This window comes from Platalea leucorodia (genome assembly GCF_965183815.1).
Source record: "Platalea leucorodia genome assembly, chromosome: 16".
NCBI classification, from domain to species: Eukaryota; Metazoa; Chordata; class Aves; order Pelecaniformes; family Threskiornithidae; genus Platalea; species Platalea leucorodia.
The window spans coordinates 5,657,776-5,678,016 of record NC_138838.1 but is presented as its reverse complement, the minus strand read 5'-3'; the positions used below and the strand labels follow the sequence as shown (position 1 = coordinate 5,678,016).

At 42.3% G+C, this 20,241-nt stretch overlaps 1 protein-coding gene across 5 annotated transcripts in view; it reads right to left on the bottom strand.

The window, feature by feature from the left end:
- The window catches only part of CUX1 (cut like homeobox 1), a 282,207-nt gene that overhangs the window by 17,229 nt on the left and 244,737 nt on the right, over positions 1 to 20,241 (bottom strand). For 4 of the 5 annotated variants that reach the window (XM_082328020.1, XM_082328021.1, XM_082328022.1 and 1 more), the window contains one exon: positions 14,563 to 16,835. The exons of the other annotated variant lie outside the window; for it this stretch is intronic. In XM_082328020.1, coding sequence (XP_082184146.1) covers positions 16,124 to 16,835 — 712 coding nt within the window. In that variant the 3' untranslated portion in view covers positions 14,563 to 16,123. Of the gene's footprint in view, positions 1 to 14,562; positions 16,836 to 20,241 lie in introns of those variants that run through there. 5 annotated transcript variants of the gene reach the window in all.

Sequence of the window (20,241 nt, the reverse complement as noted above, 5' to 3'; positions counted from 1 at the left end):
ATGAGAGGCAATCTTTCCGTAAGATGGTGGCTCGATTACTGAGGATACAGACAGATGAATAAATCACCTTGGGGTGAGATAGGCTGTAACTTGCTACACATCCACGAGACTGGAGTAACTGCTCATGTGTATCCTCTGAGCCCGGAGGAAATCAGAGGTAAGTGGTATTGCTGACGGGATCTGCAGGGTAGGAGCACACACATGGGCAGTTTCTGCAAATTAGCTGATGCTCTGCAAGTTCACACCCTGATTTGCCTTATGGTATCTTTTTAATCTGCCTCCATTACTGTCTGGCCTCCTTGAATTTACATAACTGTAAAAAAATAAGAAAGCAAGCAGAGAAGTGATGTGGCACGCTAGGAGCTTGCTTTGAAAAACTATGCTCTCAGAAGTCAACTGAAGTGCATTGGAACCCACTACTTCAAAGGTTTTAAGACTATTTTATTGACTGGAAGGAAGATGATGGTAAGATAATTAAATCTTGGAGTACCTTGACATGAAGGCTGACAAACCCAGGCACAAAGCTGGAGACTCACTCAACACAAACACTGGTGTTGGAGCGCGCCAGGACGAGGAGCGGGAGCCAAAGGAAGAAGCAGGAAACTGGGTTTGCCACGGGTCCTTTGGTTTTTCCACCTCGTTCACCTTTCCCCAGGTTGGGCCACTCCGGTTAATGACCATGTTGCTGTGGACAGTTACTTAGAAGTTGAAATGGTCATTCTTCCCCATGCAGAAATAAATGCTAAGGCTTTTTGGCATCTCTCTCCCATGAGCCTTTTCAAGCCAACAAAGTCTTACCTCCGGTTCTACCTGATGCCAGAGCACCCAGGTTTATACATAAACTAAGGTGCAATTTCAGGCTCTTGAAATACTTGGCATTTAGCTTTTAAGGATGTCTGAAAAAGACAGTACTGTTATTGCCCAAAGTCCTGCTCCCCTTCCAGGAGAATCAAAGGGAGATGACTTGACTCCGCACTTTGTAGCTGAAGGGATGAGTGGGACACTGTCCATAAGCTGCAGATTGAGTCCTGGATGAACCAGGTGATTTTCTCTGTCCTCTTTTTGGTCTATGAAGATGCCAAGGAAGAAAGATCTGAGCCAAAATCCTTCCTGCAACAGGAAGGCTGACAAAGGCCTTTCAGTGTTACACATCTCAATGGTTCTAGTTCTGTCTTGACCTTTACATAGAGTGGGACAGCATTTCTGCATGGTCCAGAGCTGCATGGGAGTCATTCAGTCTGTCTGAACTTTATGCAAAGCCTTTTCCTTGGGGCCACCATTGCTGTGAGCTGTCAGCAGGCTGAGAAACAGGACAAGGCAGAAGGGAAAGATTTAACATTTCTTTTTGAGAGCCCTGTCTCTCAAATCTAGCAGAGTCCTCCGTGGTGCAAATTTGTTCAGAGGTAAAGGCTGAAGAGCAGGTTGTAGTGCAAAAGCCCAGCTGAGCCATCTCCTGAGGTCCCCCTCACCTCACATAAAGCAATGAAGAAACATCACCATCACCCAAAGGACGTATATCTTCCAAGAATCTTCCCAGAATGAGTATAAGATATTGGAGATCAAGTGCTCCAGAGATCCTACTAACACTACAGAAGTCACACAAGAACTGGGCTTTTGGGACATTTTAAATCAACCTCTCCAGAAATCTCCAGAGAGGGAGGAAAGGTCAGGCAGCTCCAAAAGCACCTGAGTAGCCAAAATGCCTGGATTATGTTAGTCTGGGAATCATCTCAGCCTGCACCTTTGCCTATGGGTAGCAATCAGGCTGTCTTTTGTTTATCACCTCCGTACCTGCCACAAGATTATTCTCTGATCAGGCCTTCTGCAAGCTTTCTAAAAGGGCAAAAAAAGAAAGCAGATGATTAAAAGAAAGGAATGACGACATCTCTAAAAGCCATCTGCAACTCCTAGCACAACCTACCTAGTCTTTAGCCACAGTTACCAGCCCTGGAAAAGCTCCAAGAATGAAGTGATGAGGTTGCTCTAGAGACCCAGAGGCTGTAGGAGAAGACATCAAGAACCTTCAGTGACAGGGATGTATGCAGAAGATGTGCTGTCCTAGATGGCAGGGGCTGGGACTGGCACCAGCGAAGGCAGCAAGAACAACCTTTCTCATTTTTACTTGTGTGTGCCGTTAAAAAGACAAGAAAAAATAGGGACAGTAGAAAGCAGATCACATCCAACACCCTGAGGACAAAATTTGAGACTTCATCTGCCCAAGTGACAAAGGGTTGGGAGGACAGGGAAAAGACCTCTTCACCCTAGCTGCCATGCTCATGACAAAACATGAGCATCCTTCCTTGAATCCCCTGCAGCCCTTGTCGTCAGGGCCCTTAGGTACACCTGTGAAAGCGGCCTTGGGGAAGGGCAAACTGAGCTACCAAGCTGCAGCGAGATGAGTGCCCGCCCTACAGCAGCTCACTCAGCTCCCCGGGCTTCTCTGCCGGCAGAGGAGGTGCAGGCAAGATTTCTGCTCCCTCCCCTCCTTTTCCCCCTTTCTTTTCATGATGAATCTGGAATTTTGAGGGCCTGCCAGGAAGGAAGGGTTTGAAGGATTTCTCCTTCCCTTTCCTCCTGGCCCAGCCACTCCAAAATAAACAGCCCCCAGCAAAGAAACACAGTACCACTTAAATTCTCCCTGTAAGGATAGAGATTTCATAGAAGAACGGATTATTTCCAAGGGTACTAAGATAATTACATGGGTAACTAGGAAGAGTTCAAGAAAACAGTTTGAATTTTCTTATCAGTTTCCCATAGCTTGGAGCAAAAAGAAAATAAAATGCTCTACTGTAATCAAATCATGTTTTCTGAAGCCCTCTGTTGGCAAGTACACAATTTCTTCACCACTTCCATTAAAACAGAAATACTTAGAAGAAAATGATAGCATTTTGAAATGGAAAGAAGTGGGGCCCAAAAGCACCCCGCCAGCTGCTCACAGTATGTTCTTACCTGGTGGGGACATGATGCCATATAAAAAACCACCCCCCTTCCCACTGAAAGACAAACTACCTCGCACCAGCTGTGGGGCAGGAGCAGGCCCATGGCCAGTACCTGTGGCACTGAGGTGCTCACCTGGTGCTAACTTATTCCTGCACCTAAGGATGCCACAACCAAGGATTTCCCCCATTAACTCAGCAAACGCCTGTAATATTTCCTATGCAAAACCTCACCCTTGCTACAGCATCTAACTCCAGAAGCAGCTATTTACCAGCAGAAACAGTGGTGAGATACAGGTACGCCCCAGTGCTGACCAGTAAGGGCCTATGGGAACACACAGCATACACTTCTCCTTCTGAAAAGGAGATTTTTGACACCCTTTTGAAGGGCTACCAATAAAGCTATCAGGGAAGATCCAACTGTCTCCATGGAAGGCCGTTAAGTATCTGCTCCTGACTTCTGAGATGCATTCTTGTGGCTTTGGTTGTCTTCCCAGCTTCCCAAAAATAAAGTTTTGGAGATTTAGGCTTGAGAAGACAGTCTGGCTTTACCCTCAATGCATGCTTCTGAGCTACAATGAACCCTCTCCAGCTTCTTCTGTACCAGGCCTGTGCTTTCACAGGTATAATGCATCTTTTGCTTATGACCATGTGTGTGATTTTAGTAGTTCAGTGCCAATACCACCATACCTAAAGAAAAGGGCAGGTTATAAATATACAAATTAACCAACTTCAGTCATAACACTTTAAAAGTGTAGATGTTTAGTATCAAGCTTAAAATGATTAGGGTCAAATTATACAAGATAATGCCATGAATAGCAACCAACAGTTTGACCAGTCATTAAATAGGAGGAGGGAAAAAAAGTGTTAAACCTGGAACCTTTACATCACATGAACAACGTGTTACAGATGTTTCAAAAGCAGAAAACACATTTATAAATGAAATGAAGGCATTAAATAGCATTTTCAATACATCTTGAAGAGCATCCCACCCACTCCCGCAGAACTAATCAAAGCTAAACACGGCCAAGACACACATTGACCACAAGCACTGACTTGGGTGAAGTGCTACGCTGCACCAGGCTGCCCGAGCCCGACACCAGCTGGATGGGACCCGGCCAGGGCTGGAAGGGAGGGAGCGCGCTGGGAAAGCCCAGCCCGACTCCCTGCTCTCCAGGACGGCCAGCTAGGCTTTCCGGGACAGAACTACAGCACATTTTCAGCCTGGCCCTCCAAAACTCCTCATGCCACGCTCAATATACCCTCATCAACATGAAACAGCCTACAAGGAGGCACACAACACACAAGCTTACAGCCTGGTAGGAAAAAGATGTAAGATATGTACTTGCAGGAGACGATGTAAATAAACGTAGGTCCCTCAAAATAACCTCCAAGTCACGATTCCAAACCCAGACATGAGCACGCCAGGTGAAACAGCAGCGCGCGGGCAAGCACACACACGCACACGCGCTCTACCTGAAAGCCCACAGTATCCAAGCTAGAGCTTTATTCTACTGGTTTTTAATATATAATTCCACTGATGGATTAAAACATCTGTTCCTTACCAAACTTAAAATTCTAGACTCTGTAAACACTGAGTATATTTATAGGAACAACATCTTGTAAGGCACTAGAAGAGGAATTTATATAAAGTATCTGTAAAAATAAACAGTGAGTCAAATATCTGGCAAAATTCTTTTACATTTTCATTTTTGAATGTAAAGCACTTCTGACCTCAGACATCTTTAATCTGATTTTTTAAAATTAGCTAATATATCATTATGGTGCTCAGAACAATCCCCCTTGCAGTCTCAGACCCAAAATACATCTTTTCCGTCCACGAAGGCAGGTGTCCGCCTCCCACTGACTGCAGCAGGAATCGTCACACTTGAATTTCACTGGAAATAGGACACAGTTTGGAAATCTAACGCTTCGATATTTAAGGTATTGAAAACACTTCCCCCTCCCCCCCCAAAACTGATACACAAAAAGTAAATTTTCCTCCCCTGGTCAAACACAAATCCCCACCAAACCCAGCCCCTTCATTCCCCGGGCCATCACCGAAACAGAGCCACCAATGTAAATGTTTGCTGCTTGGACTCAGGTCTCACCTTAATAAAGACAGCCCACACGTAATTGTGTTTGTATAAAAGATATTTACTTCAATTATCACACCTAGGGTGCTAGTGAATAATAATAATAATAATACATCGTGTGAGTTTCATACAGTGATATTGCTTCTCCATATCATATAGGGACCGTTGTACAGTGCTGAGAACAAACATTATATGGCTAACCAAACAAAGACGGAAGAAACAATGCCATTCTGCTGACGGAGGGAGCGCTGCCCTGCTACTGCCAGCCATATAAACTCTTACTTTTATGTTTAAACAAATACCGAGAAAGAAAATGTTACAAAAGATGAGTCACAGCAACACAATGTGGGCTTCTCAAAGCTACTTGTACAAAAAAATGACACTTTTTTTTTGGTCAATTGGGTCTTTGTGAGGATCTTTTTTTTTTTTTTTTTAAATCTGTGATTGTGAATATAACAAACAAGCTCTAAAAACATCTAAGACTTAGTGCGTTACAGAAAAAATATAAAATACTGCTAAAAATGTAAGACACCACAATACACTGGGGTAAAAACTGAGCTTATTATTAAAAAAAAAAAAAAAAAGTTCTCAGGAAAAAGTACACCACTTTCTGTTTGAGTTCATCTTGTGCTGTGTTAGTAGTCGGGGCATTTCAAAGGTCTGCCCATTATCATGGCAAGTAGTTATTGCACAAATGCAAAGAGTTAATTTTTTAATAAAAAAATGAAAAGGGATATGAGGGAAACAATTAAAAAAAAACAACAAAAAAAAGAACATTTCCCCCCCCAGCCAGCCTCCATCTGCTTTGGAATTAACGTCCAAATTCGTACGTTTGACATTCTCGCAGCATTTCCAGCGAGTGGGGCGCGCGGTGCCCGCTTTCGGAAAAGGAACGGTAGAAAATGCTTTCCAACACAGAAATGCATAGAGTATTCTGACAGGAACAACCTTTTTTCTTTTGCAGAGGTTATCCAATAGTTACCATAGGGCTTTTTTTTGTTTTTCTTCTTTCAGACTATGCCAGAAGGAAAGAACCTCACCTGGGAAATTCATCTGATGGTTTTTAGTGGGACACCCTCGAAAGGCAAAGTGCAAATTTGCTTCCAAATCCACAGAAGTGGTGATGTGCCCTGCAACTAGCTCAGCACCTTCCATCTTTGCCCACTGTTAGGTTTTATGGCGGGGCCGGCTGGATCAGCGCTGGCCGGAGGCCCTTTGCATCGTCCCTCGTGCAGACACACGCTCCCCCGCGTCGAGCAGGGGGAATTTCTAACGCAACGGTTTTCAGTTTGGCTTATGCAGCGTTTCTCTCGCTCGCTCACCAAGTGCTACCTAGCCAGGGAAAGCCTGTCTGAACGTGTTTTGACACTGCAAGAAAACTAAACGACTCCTCCGTGACAAAGATCAATTCACAACGTGTATTTCCAGAGTTCACACCAGGAAAAGCTGCTGCTGCACAAGGTGATTTTTTTTCGTTTTTCTTTTTTTTTTTTTTTTTTTTTACCTTGACCAACTTTGAATAAGAAGAAAATCAGCTCTGAATTCAGAAATTCAAACATATGCCAACAAAGATGAACATCACAGGAAACCAGTCTCTCATTTTAAATTAACACTCTTGAGTAACCGCAACGTACTTTGACAAAGGGGCACTGCATCTTCATGAAATTCTCAGTAGAGGCTCTAGGAGGCTAAGGGTATTTTCTCTCTCTGTATATTTTAAGTCTCTTCTCTCACAACTGAGGCTCCTTATTCTCAGTCCTAAATTATTTTAAAACTATTTAAATAATATTATTTATTAGGCATTTAGATAAAATATTTTTTTTTTTTAAATGATTGCTCTAGAAAACACAACAGGGGCACAACGATATGGATACTACGACGAGCCGACACCACCCCGCTCCATCGCTAGGACAGCCCAAACTTTCTCCAACGTCCATTTAGGGGATATGTATACTCCTGTTGTGTTTATATCAAACAAAAACAAACCTCAAAAAAGAAACTGTTAAAATTAATCTCATAAATAGGTAATATTAGATTGTTTTCCTAATTACAAACCACCTTTGTGTATTTCACCTTATGATGCCGTAGAGAGAGCAAGCTTGAAAAAAATAACACACAAGCGCTGGTCAGGGCTGAGGATGCCGGTGGGTGAAAGCCTGTTCTTTACAACCCCAAATTTAGACTGGAATGACTTTACAGTGCCTCGCCATCCAGAGACGGTACGGCTCTGGGCACGGACATGAAGACAGCATGTATTACTAATGGCACCGAAGGACACGGCTGCAGTTAGCGACGGCTGAAGTCCACGAGTGTTTCGTGAACGCTGACAGACCTACGAGTACGCCGGGTGAGACTGAGCCTTACGAGCATTAACGCTGCCGGGCGATGGTGGACCTTCTAACCCAAGACCCCACCGTGCTGCTGGAGCCAACCCAAAGGGATTCTATTTTTTTTTTTCCCCCCAGGAACCTGAATTCTCCTAAACTAGAGCTCGCGCTCGCCTGCGTTTGGTGCCTGGGACACGAACCAGGCGTTCTCTGAACGCAGAACGAGAGTTTCTATTGCACAAAGACGAACGCACAGTGTTTGAAGTGCTCGTTAGCAAAGGGGCAACTCGCGTCGGGCCACTGAAACGCTCCTCGATCGGCGTTTTCTTTCCCCCACCCAAATGAAAAGCGGCTGTGAATGCTGCAATCTAGATCACTGTGCTTTAGATTATTCTCCATGAAGAGATTAGGAAATAAGGCACATAGCTTTCCAAGTATAGAAAGTTTGTTAAATAGTAAATTTTAGGAAAGTAGCAAAACCTAAAAACTTAATGGGAAATGCGGTAACATACAGGATTTTGATGACATGCCTACTGAATGAAAATAAAATAATTTCAAGCTAAACTAAAATCTTTCCCCCACAGAAACAAACTGATCCATGATCTCCATCTCTCTAGAGGAGGCGAGAAGGAAATGGAAGCCCTGATCAGGACAAAAGAAAAGTAGGATACAGATGTGACCTTGCTTATTCCCCGCACGCCTCCTTCACGAACTAGATGCTCAAGTACTCCCTGTATAGCCTGTACTAGCATCCAGAGGTAACTAGGTACTTTGGAAACACTTTTAAAGCTAGTAATAATTTACCCACATATAAATAATACATCAAAATAGCACTAAGGGTCTAATGTAAGCTAACAAAAGCCAGACATGTCTGATTGAAAGACTGATTGTAGAAAATATTTTTTGTATTTACTTGGAGATAAGATTGTACTTCAGAGCAAGTCAAGTGCCAAGCTTTATTTCTTCTCTTGAAAACACAGACACTCGCCTTCTGAGAGGAGCTGCATAACAGAGAATTTCTGTCTCATTCCTAAGAATACTTGAATTTTCAGCTTAGGGAGAGCAAGAATGAACCGCATGCTTTAATTAGATACTTGGCTTAATTTACTGATCAGCTGTTTTTGCGATTGTTTTAAATACGTTACAAATGTCTTTACTGTTCACCTTCCTGCTGTACATAGATAGAGAAAAGTATACTTTACATGTGCAAATACCCGGCATACTGACTGCCCGCAAGCCGTATCAGAGCAAAACTGTTACAGGATGGTGCAGATGAGGCTTGACCCTTCATTTCAAATTACTTGGCTTTTGCACATCTCAGACCCTTGGAATTATTTTTATGTATTCTGAACGTGATCTTGCCCCTCCTCGTTAGCTGAACCTGCGTATCTCACACAATCTGATCTCTCAGATGGCTAATCCCCTCTTTACAACACGGAATTTATCTGACAAGTGGGAAAATGGCATCCTCTACGCCTTAAAATACATATTGGTTTTAAGCCCTCACTCACCTACGTCCCAAATGATTTCACGAATTTGGCTGTAGCAATTCTACTGCACCATTAAGACCAAGCACGTAAATACGACATACACAGAGGGGCTTTTCCATTCTGGGATCATGTACATATACACATTTAACAACTCCTAAAAATGCATATTAATTACCCGCATAGACAGAAGAGGATAACGCAACTTAACGCCATTATTCTTGTTATCAATAGAGAGATTGCGCTGTCATGAACATTACCACGGAATTACACAGTAACTATGCAAAAAGCAGGTATGTCACCATAACAGCAGGAAAGGCCTGGCACGACTCTCCATTTCCAAGGATCTTTGGATGAAGATTGTACTACGTAGTACAAGTATCTCTAAAATTCAAACAAAAAGTCAAAGACACGACGTCATGGGGACTTTAGGCATCTAACTTTTGCTGTACTGTTTCCTGCACTATTTTGTTACGGTTAAGAATTCAGTCATTCTCTACACTTGGCTGTTTCAAAAATATAAAGAAACTGAAATGATACTATGAAACCAACAGTTTTAGTAATAAGAAATCTACAGAACTGTGGCAAAAATCTACTAACATCACTGTGAGTAAAGCAAGCTTGAAAAATGGCAGCAATTTTCCTTTGTAGAATAGCTGGACAAGGAAAAATACAATAATCTTACTCATTTTTTAAAAGGAGGCATTTCCTTTTAATGCACTTTAGTGCCAGAATATGTTTGTGAATAGTGATGAAAATCAAGCCCGGGAATCGGATCAAGTTCTTTTCCATTCACAAAATAGTTGTAGAAAAGCAGACTTCATAGACAGCCAAGGACTTCGGGTTTGACACGGAGTGCCCAGGTTTCGGGAAAAGCAGGTGCGACGCCTCCATCAGCCCTTGCATGTACCAGAAGATGTTAGCGAGGAGGCTCACTAATAAAAGTTCAATGAACAACCTTCTTCAACTGCAAAACGACCATACAACTAATAATTTATATTAAATATGCCACAGTACCACTTGGCTGGGGGGGAAATCATCCCTGAGGAGCGAGATGGCACCACTTACCTATTTTTAAGGCTTTTTGAAAAAACTTAAGTGCACAGGCCTAACGCTAACCTTCTCCAAAAGGATAAATTTCACCTTCAGAGCATAAAAACTTATTATCCTTGCATATTAACAGGGTAGGGTATAGTACATGACCTGGTCATGTAGGACAAATCAGTCCCTAGGCATAGCATAAAGGGTTTTTCTTGCTATAAAGTTCATTATTAACTATATTTTATACATGGCATAGTCAATATATCCCATAAAAGAGACAGGGAGGAAGGAACAAATTGGTGAAATAATATTTCTATATTTTAGAGCTCAAATACATATGTGAAGGAGACAGGGACAACTAAGCTACTTTTCAAACTAAGACGCTTGAGCCACAAAAGAAATACAGATCTCGTGCTTTCCATGCCAGTGATTCTCCTTGCAATTTAAAACTATCCGGCAAGATTTTAAACTGCTGGGGGGAAAAAAAAAAAAAAGTCTTTTGTTTGTACAGAATTTTAAAATTATCTATTTTTTTAAAAAATAAGTTGATTGTATATGCAACACAAAGGAAGAAAATGCTGATGTTCAAACAGTGGGGCAACAGAAGGTGCAAGGGGAAAGTAGCAGGCCAACATATGAGTGAACTGAACACTGCTTTGCAGCTGCTTTATCTGTGTGAGTTAAATTTAGGAATATGAGGCTATAAGCAGCTTGTCTCATCGGGGCCCAAACTGCCTCTCACTCACAAGAAAGACTTGATTTGGTTTTAGTGAACGTTAAATCGGGCCCCCACCTAAGAACTAACTTCTCCTCCTACGTTTCTGATAGCCTTCAAGAAACACTCACAGCTAGGCTGTACACAGTGGCTTTAAGACAGAGAACATCCTAGGATATGTACACTGGGTGAAGAAGAAAGAAGAGATCATTTAAGAAACTCACTTGTTAGAGACACAAATGAAGCAAAAACAGTGCCCTCCATCTGCATGTTCAAATGTCACTGCTTTACTTTTGGTTTGCAACACAGTGCTACGATTACTGATCTCTTTGCAACCTTGCTAAAGGCACTAGTCCAGATTACTGCGACATTTCAGTTTAAATAAACTATTTTGGATTTAAGTGCAAAGAAGTGTCCAAAACCAATTACTTTTTTTTCGTGTATTCTCATAATTTATATATGGTCAAAATGGTTTTGGTTTTTTGCTTCCCCCCCTGTTTCTAAGCTGCCCTCTTTTTGCTAGGAGCATTTTTATTTCATCTAAGTTTTAAGAACACTCAAAATTAATAATTTTAAGATGGAAAATGACAGACTTCTGACTGCAACTGTGCTAGTGGGGACCGCAATCACTGTTAGCATTTTCCATTATTTCATTACATTATTTTGTCAGATTTCCCTCAATCCTATTTTATGTAAATTTACCAGCTTTGTAGTTTGAGTTACCACCAGAACGATGCACTTCTCTCACTTACTATGTTTCCCATTAAGGGACTGAAAAATAGCAACTTCTAAGTAATTGGATCAGAGAATATTGCATAGAATCCTGTCATGTTCACGAACCCCCTTCTCCACACCATTCCCATATGAACGAGTTACACAAGAATAATGCAAAGATCTTTCACCTAATGAGAAAGGCACATACATTTTTTTCTTTTCACTGTAAGACAGCTCTTTCCTATTACAGCAAGGAGTTTATTACTAAAGGACTCACAAATTCACGATATGGCCAGAGTGCACTGATACAGGTTCCCTTAAGGAGTGGCTCTATTTATAGGCGTTTTACAGATGAACAAATAAAATGGTCAAATTTTATGGCATCAACAGCAATTGTAATTAAATGCATTTCTGCCAATAAACATGTGCAATTCTGTTGTCTGGAATCTGTATCCTCAAAAATGGAAGCGTATCGACAATCATATCGTATGACCCCTCTGCCAAGGGATACTCTTCCCTTGCTTTTAGCAAACAAAATATTACACTTTTTTCCTTCCTAACCATCCAGAGAGAAAAATCGACTATTTTAACTGGAGTATAAAGGTATTTCTGTTAAAATAGCCTGGGCCTTTCATCCACAGCTTTAGTAAGAGCATGGAACTGGAAACAGAAAGAGAAAATAAAAATGCTTTTGAAGAACCTCAGGAAAACACAGATTCTGGCATTACAGGTTTTCTGAAAACTGCCTGTGCTTTTAGCCATCAGGAAAAGAAATGCCATCAGCGAGGGCTGTTGCCACGCTCTGCGCTCTACAAAACGACTGCCCCGCGAGACGAGCCCCACGTCACACGTGCCTGAACAGCGCCTTTCCCCTTCCCGTCATCAGTGACCCAAGAGGGTGCAAAGCCACAGTGCTACTCTGGCATTTCTTCTCCTCCAATTTTTTATCCTTTTCTTTTCATTAAGTAAAAAAAGTTATTCCAATACACATTTTCCTAAAAGCGTTCCTTTCAAATGCTGCACTAGATCAGAAATATAGCTAAAATCTTTCAGTGTTGCTGAAGTTCAGTCTCCAAACCGGGGAGGTCTCTGCCAGTTTGGAAAGCCAGTAGGTAACTCATCTCCAACAAGAGAATCTCAGCAGTAGTTCAAGCTAATCCATTTTACTTTCCACTGAAACAGAAAAGCAGCTGTGACCTCGGCTAAAAATTGGGAACAAACAGCTGGGAACATCTCTTAAACTCTACGAGCTCGATCTGAGGGTGTTCGTCTGCCCGTGCCCTTCAAGAAGGTGGTCACTAAGGAGCGCAGAGCGACTCCCGGCAGGATGGCCTGGGTCACCCCCACAGCATCTCAGCAGGCTAATCCGCATTTAGCGCAGATCATTAAATATGAAACAACAAAAGGAGCTAAGCCATTAATAAAGTGCCAAAAATATAGGAAATACTGACAGCATTTTATTTGATTAATTTTATAATAGATACCAATGACAACCCTTGGCAGGATGGAGTGACTTCTGACTTATGACTGCTGTCTTTATCCAGCGAAATTACACGATTCAAATGTAATAATGGAGCTTAGAATTAACAGTTAGTGTTATAAAAGAAAGATTTCCTCTAGGGCAAGCTACAGATATGCTTTTTAAAAATCATTACAGCATTAAAAACCGGGCAGACGCTAAAGAATCCTAAAGAACTAGTGGAAACCTGAAAAGCAAAAAAAAAAAAAAAAACCACCAGAAAAAAAAAAAGATATAAGTTTCAAGGCACTTACGTATTGCTTATTAAGAAGAGAGATTGACCTTAAGTGCTGCATTTGCGTTCAACCTGTGAATACAGTTCTGCTGTCGTATAATGCAGCAAGAGCTCTCAGTAAGCATCATGGAATGCAATCATATAGACACAGGCACAAGAACAGTTTGGGGAATATTAATTTAAAAAAAAAAAAAAAATCATCAAACAGAAAAAAACCTCACTATGGAGAAAGCCGAGAGTAACCACTTGACTGCATCAAGCACCTGGAACTCAAATCAGCAGACAAGGACAGTAGAAACAGACTGGCAAGTGTATTGCCTAAAAATCAATTAAAAATAACCCAACCTGAACCAAACAACAACAAAGAAAAAGAAAAAAGAACGTAAGAAAATATCTGCGTCTTCTAGTCAGAAGTTTTGCTTCTTGGCTGAAGACGCATCTTGTTATGACTTGTATTAAGGTATATTTTTACCAGGACGTGCATTTATCGATGGAGCTGTGCTTTGTAAGTCAAACCAGGACACTGTACAGATACAGAGAGGTACCACTTTGCTTCACCACGTTATTTCCCTCGCTGGCCGTTCCCGCGGACTAACTGCACTCCAGATACGAAGCCGTAACCGCTTCCAGCACGTGCTGTCACATACTGGTGTCTGTTATTACAAATTGTCTCCTCAGCTCGTCACAGAAAGGGGCAGTTGCTCTCTCCGTTTCTCAATTTTAGTTGTGCATCACAAGTCCCCAATTACCCAAGGAGGAATCCTGAAACAGCTAGCAGTAAAAATAAGAAATAAATCCCTGCCTTTCAGCCTCCTAGAGCCTTCTTTTCTTAATCATGAAAAGGATTGGTTTTAGTGTACTGATTCTTAATTTGTGAAAACTTGCGCTAAGTGCTGCTGTTGCATGTTAAGAGACTGTAAATGAAATACATAAGTTCTAAAACATCATGCAAGAAATGTGGTTTCACATCTTACAGTCAAAAATCCTACTAATGAATTAATACAAGCACACTGAGGTGTAATATTGGGAACATACCTTTAAAGTCGGAACTCCTCTCCCCATCCCTCCCTCCCCGAAAATCAGAAAAGTAATATTAATTAAACTTAAGAAGTAATGAATGCACCATTAAAGTGTCATCAAAAAGATGCTGACCTAAGACAAAAGTTCAATGATACACAATACGGTCAAAAAGTCTTCAATCAATAATATACAGTATGACAACTACATCTCGTAAATTATACCCAATACTGCCGGCAGTCTATCCCTCTAAAGAATATTTGCCCCCTTTCATCCCTTCCTAACAATCAGATAATAAAATACAGCACCTATAAATAAGCAAAAAAAAATTATATATATATATATTTATATATATATATATATTCCGAAATCATCTATTGTTAGTTTTAAAGATATGGCAATAAAGGAGTCTAAATTAGCAAACTTGTAGAAGCCATAACTGATAAAACAGCTTATTGAAAAAAGGTGGCAGTAATGCACTCTATGTGTGCACAAGTACGTAAGAAAATACACAGACGTATAAAATTGCACGCACACACTCACGCACACACATCCTTCCACACACCTCTATGCTCACGCATATACATATAGACAACAGGAGGAGTTAGAGACAAGTTAGAATTTGATTTGTACTTTGATCAGCCCTAACCTGTGCATAAAATAATGGAAAAAGGCTGTATTTCTGCAGGGCAGAATGGTATAGACTGGGACTCGAGAGCATGAATGTTTTGGTTTGGAGTTTGGGCTATTTCCGTCCCGGTAAGAGCCCGTCTGGTCATTGCCATGTACTCTTTTTTCCACGCAAAAATAAGCTTCCCACAACTAAAACGTATTTAAAATCAGTGCTTGTGGTGGGAAGAGAGTCAGTAAATGGCCACCAACAGCAGGAAAAGTTCTCTATCTGAGGCAGCTCCAGTCCCCTTAGTGGTGTGTGACAGCAATCGTACACGTGAACTACACTTTAATCGATTCCAGGTAAGCTGAATATTTCGGGTTACAGAATACGTCTCCGAAGTAGCAGGCTGAAATGTTACTGGCCAACATTTTTTGAGCGATCTGTTTTTACTGAAAGGAAATTCTGTACACTACGAACCAAGTGAAATGATCAAGTACATGCTGTTTCTAAGTTGTCTCCTAAACCTCCTAGATATGAGGTCTGATCAGCGTGCTCTGTGGTTAGAGGTTAAAAAGCAGATTATAAAATACCTAGATTCAGATTTTTTTTTGTCCTGATTTGGCCTAAAATGGAGTGTATTAAACAAATTCTGGTCTGCAAAAGACCAGAATCAGTTAAAGCTATGAAACAATGTGCACTACGTGTCAATATTCTATTTCACTTACAAGAAAACACTAAGTCAGCTACCACAAATTAAGATATTTTCCTGATGTGACTTTTTTTTTGTTTTGTTAAAAAATATGTGGAGTAAATGTGTTTTTTTTTTTTTAATTCAAAGTTTCAAACAACAAGATTCTTTTCTTTTCTTGAAAATATGTAGGAATCCAAACTAGTGTGTTTAGAGTCGGTTGACTGTGCAATCTCTTAGTGGCAACTGAACAGCTACAAAAAACTTTCTTTTTTTTTTCTTTTTTTTTTGAAAAATCTCCCCTTTTTTCCTGGTTTAAGAAGATAATAGTGTATTATCGCTCTGTAGCCATTAGATGGCAGATAAAAAGCCCCCTTTTAATATGTGGGTTTGATTTTTTTTTTCTTTTTTCTGTTTTTCTTTTTTTAAAGCCCACACCAAAGAGGAGGGCACAAGGCAAAGCTGTATGAGTTATTCCAGAAATTGTGGAAATCACTTAGGGCAATAATAAAAACACTTCAGGGTACAAAAAAGCTTGACTACACATTTCAGTTTTCTTCCTCGAAAACACAAACATAAATTGGGCTTAACGCTCCTTTTTGTTTTCTATATGCACCTTGGCCTATGGCGTTTTTGCCCTGTGGCCCGCAGGGCGGTTAAGTGCGCAACACAATAAAACCAGTAGAGGTCCAGTTTCACTTCCCAGCTCTCCCGAGTTGGGCGAGTTTAATCTCAAAACTCCCACTCGACGGCCTCTTCTCGACTCGCGGCCTTCTCCAAGCGGTGGATGATGTTGTTCAAGTTTGCCGCTTTCTTTTTCCTCAAGGAGCTGTCTCGCGTGTTCCTGGAGCTCGCCGCCTCGGAGAAGCCAAACAAGCTCTGAAGAGAGTTGGCTTTCTGCGAGCCTGTGGCCGGCGTCGAGCTCGTACTTGGCACACTGGAGATTTTCTCTGAACTTTCTTTTGACTTGTAGGAGCTCTCCCCTGTAAGGACTGAGGTGGAGGCAGCTGAGGTAGAGGCATCCCCTTCCGTGGCAGAGTTTGGCAGTGTCTCCAGAGCTTCTCCCGGGCGCTGTGATGCTGGCGGAGAGCTCTGGCGCGGTGCTCTGAGCCTGCCCTCGTCGTCGGTGTCCTCCAGGCTCTCCGCCTGGAACGGCTCCGCTTTCTCCGAAGACCTGGCGCCTTGCAGTGCCTCTTCCCCCGCTTCGAAAGCCGACTCCGCTGGCCCTCCCTGAGACTTTGTGGTTGCATTGCTGTACTCATCCGCCTCCGGGCCACTCGGCTTTCCTTCAGGTGGGCCTTCTGCGTCCACGCCATCGCAGCTGTCTCCCTCGGAGCTGTGAGCGGCCCTGCTGCTTCTGGCGGAAGGAGAGTCGCTCGACCCAGCCTGGCTCTGGCTCCCGGCTTGGATCTCCTCGATGAACAGCTCCCGGCGGATGCGAGACCTAGGAGACAGGGGAGAGGGATGGTGAGTCTGCCGCGGGTCACTCAGAGCCACCTTGCTCCACCAAATACGCCGTTCAAAACGCCCTCTTGTGAGACTCCATTTTGCCTTGGCTACGGGACAGCTGCACCAAGCCAGGTCAGCAGAAGCGCTCACACCCTCAAACCCAAAGGACTGACTCAGAAGGCATTTGGAAAAACGTGAGATATTGTCAAGATGCTCTGAATTTCATTTTCCCCGGCCACACGCCCGCTGCGAAGCCTGCTGTGCTAGAAGGGACGCGGGCTGCAAACCCCAGACCGCCCTGGGGCTCCTCCATGGCGCAGCGGGAGGGCAGGCAGGCGCAGCCGGGATTTTGAGCAGATAAGCCATTTCTGTAACTTCTGCAGCGCTCAGTGTTGAGACTGACCCTCTGAATTCAACCAGGATTTTGTGTATTTATTGTAAACCTGACGCTGATGGCTGTCCCTTCTAGTAACCACAGCAGGCATTATGGACTAAAGCAAAACCATAAACTTTATGCAGATAACCAATTTGTACTAAAATGATTGGTGAAAGCCAATGACAGATCATGTTCCCTTTTTTTTCAAGTTTAAATTAAGTAACATTCCTAATTGTATGCTCAATTTTTGCAGCACTGGACGTGGTTTAAGGGACAGAGATGAAAGGCTCTGCAGTCTCCCATTCCCACTAAAAGCCTGACACCAGGAAGGTGAAACTTTACAATACACTGGACCAGAAAAGGGATGATTTTAAAAATATGAACACATTTCTAGCAGATCCAGAAGAAAATGGCTTGTAAATTCAAAACAATTCAGATTTCTACTAGAAACGAGCCACAATTTGCCTAAACAAAAAACAAACAAGGAAAAAATGTGGACAACCCCCTTGGTGTTCTCCTGGATACGGAGGAGAAACGAAGATGAAACAAAGTCCGTTGTTCTGAAACAGCTCTGGGGAAGCACAGCCTTTTGACAGGTTGTCAGTCTATGAGCTAGTCTGACTTCTGCCTCATTTTTTATTTAAAAAATCGATTTCAGAACATGAATAGTGACAAGGCAAGCAGTGCATTTCAAGGGAATTAATGCACTCCATGTGTGGTTAAAATTGCCTGGCATGCCACCTTGTGCCTCCTATTACTTGAAGCGTGCAGTAATACCCCAAACACACTGCTTTTGCCATTTAACTTGGTCCTTCGTCCCTCCTCCTTCTCTGTTTAGGAGCTCCCAATGTCCTCACAAGTACAGAACAGTTTATGAAAAAATCTTAGGGTCTAGGGCAACTCTTTCTCCACACTGCTCTGTCAGTAGGAGAGGTTATGACCACTGTTCAGATCCTAATTTACCAAGAGGGAGCCTCAATGACCTGTGGTCAGGGACCAGACTACAGACACAGGGAGAGTTTAGCAAGACTTTATCTTTCAGAGTGAAGGTAACGCTTTTGGTTTTAGCCAGGGAGAACTGCTAAGGGTCTTGCAAATCACAAGTGAAATGCTGTCCCAACGCTGATGGATGTACGAATTTTTCATTTTTCCCTAAATGTGCTATGGAAGACAGCATACAATGGAAAAAAATAGGATAAATGCAGAACACCATCTGAATACTCCTTTTGAAGCTAATGATATTATTGACTTACTTGAAATGCAACAGAGTATTTCAACAGTACTTGCTGACTCTACACTTTTGAAGGATTTAGGGGGCCTGTAATTTTCCCTAGGAGAATATTATTCACCTAACAGAAGACCACAGGTGCTAACATTAATTTTCTATTACCATTAACTGCATGCATCCTGCAACATCGATTACTGGGCTCTATTTATGCCTATAATCTCCCTGCGCGGACACTGATCCAGAACATGCTGCTTCTGTAACATTCCCCAAGTCAGGAGAGGAAACAGGTAAGGGCTTTGTGCCTGCATGGCATTTAAAACACCTCAGCTCCAGCAAGATACTGAATGATGACATGCTGACCGACTATCTGACCACAGCCCTACAGAATACAGGTTTGATGTCTGTGGAAATCCCTGGAATTCACACCCAATATATTGCTTCTGGAATCCTGTCAGGCTCCTGATTAACATAGTAATTAAATCCCTACGGTAAAGAAGAACTGGTGACAGCAGCTAGGAAATTCCAGAGAGCATTCCTCTCGGTGGAAGGTGTTGGCCTCGACATCAACACATCCTGTTGGCATTCATCAGTGTAACTCAAAATATCCGAGATCTCCTGGGGTGTATGTTGGAAGTTCCCTGTACAAGCCTTCACACAACTCCAGGAACTCATCTAAACGAGCCTAATGCCAGTTCACTGAAAGAATATGCCCACAGTAGGAACAATGAAATTTAGGATCCAAGAGCGCTAGATTACAATTCAAGAAAGTTTGGTTCAATTCCTGATGTTTTTGCAGTATCATCTCTATGACCTTGCCAAGTTTCTGTGCCAGTTTCCACATGTGCAGTGGGACAGAAATCCCTACCTCCTACTCTTTTGTACAGTTCTTAAGACAACAGAGCCTCAAACTCTGATGGGTCCTGTATATGTGCTTCACTAATGCAAAGCAAGGCATATTCTTATTTTTATGTTCTGAGAGCTACGTGATTGGTATGGATGCAAAGCCATAGACTTGGAGAAGTCTGCAGACATGTCAAAATCCTTTATACCTATTTGTAGTCTGAAGTGAATTATTTCTTTGCCTGACAAGGATTTTTTTTAAGTTTCTGCTGCTGCAGAAAATAAATGCTAGTGCTGACTTCCCATTTGGTGGACGTAAAGGTAGGGTCTGGTGTAGCAACCATCTTTGGAAAGTGAGGTTTGGGCTGAATCCCAAAGGAAAAGCATCATTGCAACAGGATTCCCAAGAGATGGGAGGACAAACTTGTCCCAATCTGTACCCTGCCTCACCTGAAGTTACTTTAAAGAAAAATTTGTATGGTCTGAGGTTTGGAACTGCTTCTGTATGAAGACTCTTCAGTTTGGAAAAGAAATGGCTGACGGAGAGCGTAAAAGAGATAAATAAAGTTAAGTGTGGCCTGGAGAAGATGAAGAGGGGAAAGACTACCCATTTCCTGTAATACACGAGCTGCAGAACAGTCAGATCCTGTTCCCCTAGCAGAACACGTAACTTGTACCTCTTCTGCAATGTCCTGCCAATGATTTAAGAGTACTTCATGCATGAAAGCTAAGAAAATTATTGTACAGAGGAAAAGAACAGGCACGTGTTTTGATTTTTCAGTGGTGGCAACTGCTCACAGCACCCAGGGCTCCAAACAGGCTTGAAACATCTCTTTAAAGTCCTGGAGACTCAGCAGCACATCTGGGAGCAGGTCCAGATCACTCAGTGCTGTGAGGCTCGTGCTACCCACCAGCCTATAGCACCTTGTTTATACATTTTTTATTTTGTATACAACT